General features: G+C 50.4%; 1 protein-coding gene across 1 annotated transcript in view; it reads right to left on the reverse strand.

The window, feature by feature from the left end:
• LOC119320044 (negative regulator of systemic acquired resistance SNI1-like) overlaps positions 1–2,458 on the reverse strand; it is an 11,515-nt gene that overhangs the window by 2,468 nt on the left and 6,589 nt on the right. The window contains exon 10 of the mRNA XM_037594191.1: positions 97–162. Within this exon, the coding sequence (XP_037450088.1) occupies positions 97–162 (66 nt within the window). The remainder of the gene's footprint in view (positions 1–96; positions 163–2,458) is intronic.

The following is a 2,458-nucleotide window of genomic DNA, read 5'->3' on the forward strand; positions in this document are numbered from 1 at the left end:
AACACCAATCACTGTCTCCAAAGGGGCATTTCTTTAGTTGCACAGAAGGCATTTGCATGCTAAGAATCAGGTGATTATAAAGTAAATTTAGCATACCTTAACTTGATATCTTGAGAAGTACAGCAGGATAATCTGCAATTTCCACTTCCACTCCGTGAAGGCCTGTTGCGGTTGATAAACAAAATCATTAATTTACTATCAAAGTGGAGTACCAGGAAAATGAGCAGCAAATAGAAACAAAATTATGCGTACAGGTTCTGATATCTAGATAGCTTTGATCTCTTTGTTTTCATTTCCAAAAAAAAATATCATATAGCATTCATCGGATAAGAATTCAAGGTGCAAGTTTTCGTATCTCAATGGCACCAGATATCTAACTTGTGTCCAAACAGTTATTAAACACTTGAGGTACCCATCAGCGATGGTCCAAACTCCAAAGTCCGCACTTCACCAAAAAAAGAAGCTGGTAAACCAAGCCATGTGCCTAATCATTGGGAGTAATTTGCACAAAAAAAACACTTTGAAGGCTAGGTTTGTGAAAAACACTAGGATACATTTTTTTGACAAAAAACACCACGTCTTGCGTATTTTTTTTTGCAAAAACCACTGATCGGCGGATCTGGCTCGGTTAAGTGTGTTTATGACAGATGGGGCCCGCCAATCAGGCTGACATGGCATCAATCTCTCACACCGTTACAACGAAAGGTTTTGCTGGGCGCGGGACCAGCTCGTCAGCGAAACACTCCTCACTCTCTCTCAAACCACTTACTCTTTGCGTCATTTTATCGAGCATATGGCGTGCAGGTGTTGTGGGGCGTCGGAGGTTCACGGAGGCGGTCTCCGCTGACGCTGGAGCGGGCCGTGACGACGTCGAAGTACAGGGGCGCGGGCAGCAGGGGTGCGCTGCCGGAATTCGTCAGCGCGAGCAGGGGCGATGGCATCTTCCGCGTGCGGCCATGCACCTTGGCCGCCCGCCGGAGTTCGAGGTGCAGCCGCGACGAACTGGGCGGCGGCGAGAAGGTGCGGCAGCGGGCTGTTGGCGAGCTGCGGCAGACCGCTCCTCAACCGGGCGCGGGGGCGGGACATGCGGCGTCCTCTGCCTCCCCCTTGGTGCGGTGAGCAGCGAGCAGGCAGCGGGTGCGGCGAGCAGCGAACAGGCGCGGCGAGCAGGCAGTGGGCGCGGCGGCCAGCGAGCAAGCAGCAGGCACGACGAGCAGGCAGCGGGCGCGGCGGCCAATGAGCAAGCAGCGGGCGCGACGAGCAGGCAGCACGCGCGGCAGCAGCGAGGCGCGGCGGCCGCGGCGAGCAGTGGGCGCGGTAGCAAGCGGGCGCGGCGCAGCAGCAGCGAGGAGCGGCGGCCGCGGCGAGCAGCAACGGATCTGGACGAATTGGTCCAGCGGCAGGAGGTTGACGAGCACCAGATTTTTTTCCTTTTTTCTTTCAATGACAGGTGGACCCCACAGGGCCACACATGATGATAACGTTAGCCAACGTCGCCGTTAATTAGGTGGTGCCACGTCAGCCTGACTAGCAGGCCCAGTCTGTCATAAACATGCTTAATCGAGTCAAATCCGCCGATCAGTGTTTTTTGCAAAAAAAATATGCAAGACGTGGTGTTTTCTGTCGAGAAAATGTATCCTAGTGTTTATCGCAAACCTAGCCTTCAAAGTGGTGGTTTCGTGCAATTTACTCAATCATTGGCAAACAGTTTAGTTGCCAAGTAGTTTTCTAAATAGCTATCTATCACAGCTACGCATGGAGTTCCGCTGATATAGCTATGGCAGCTATTGCACCCAATAGTGGTGCTGTTTCTATTAGTGTATAGCCTGCTAAAGCACAGCTATTCCATATAAATGACCAAAAATAAAAGAGACAAGTTTCAGTTTCAACCGTACAGCTGACCCGGAACACCCTTTTACCTCTAAAACCACATGAAGACCCAAAACACTAACATAGTAGCTGCTTAACCATCATAGGTCTTGGTTTGATTGCTTTACAAGACATAAAAGTTAGGAATTTGGAAAGTACAATCATGGGTATTACTAAGACATTCTTGTGCAAGTTTGAGTAGTACTCATGAAGCAAAGCAATCAAAGTAGTCAGTAATATGCATATCAGATCTCTACTGAGACCTTAACTCTAGTCAGTCACCTTTAGCTGATTTGTATAAATTCGGTGGAATTTAAAACGGGGGCTCTCAAAAATAAAATGACCAATGTTAGGGTAACTTGTAAACCCATGAAGCAAACCCTCACTGCCTCAACCCCTTCCCAAACCATTGGCCGTTCTCCCACCTCACCAAACCCTCGTCACTGCCGGCTCTCTTCTATCCGTTCGGTTCCACGGCTAGTCATTGGTAGTCTTGACGGTGCTGGACAGGCTGGTGACGGTCCTTGAAGGCGTCGTGGTTGGAGTGGCTGCCATCGGAGGGGGTCGCTGGAACGCCGCGCGGCCGTCG

This window comes from Triticum dicoccoides, chromosome 6B (assembly GCF_002162155.2).
Source record: "Triticum dicoccoides isolate Atlit2015 ecotype Zavitan chromosome 6B, WEW_v2.0, whole genome shotgun sequence".
Lineage (NCBI taxonomy): Eukaryota > Viridiplantae > Streptophyta > Magnoliopsida > Poales > Poaceae > Triticum > Triticum dicoccoides.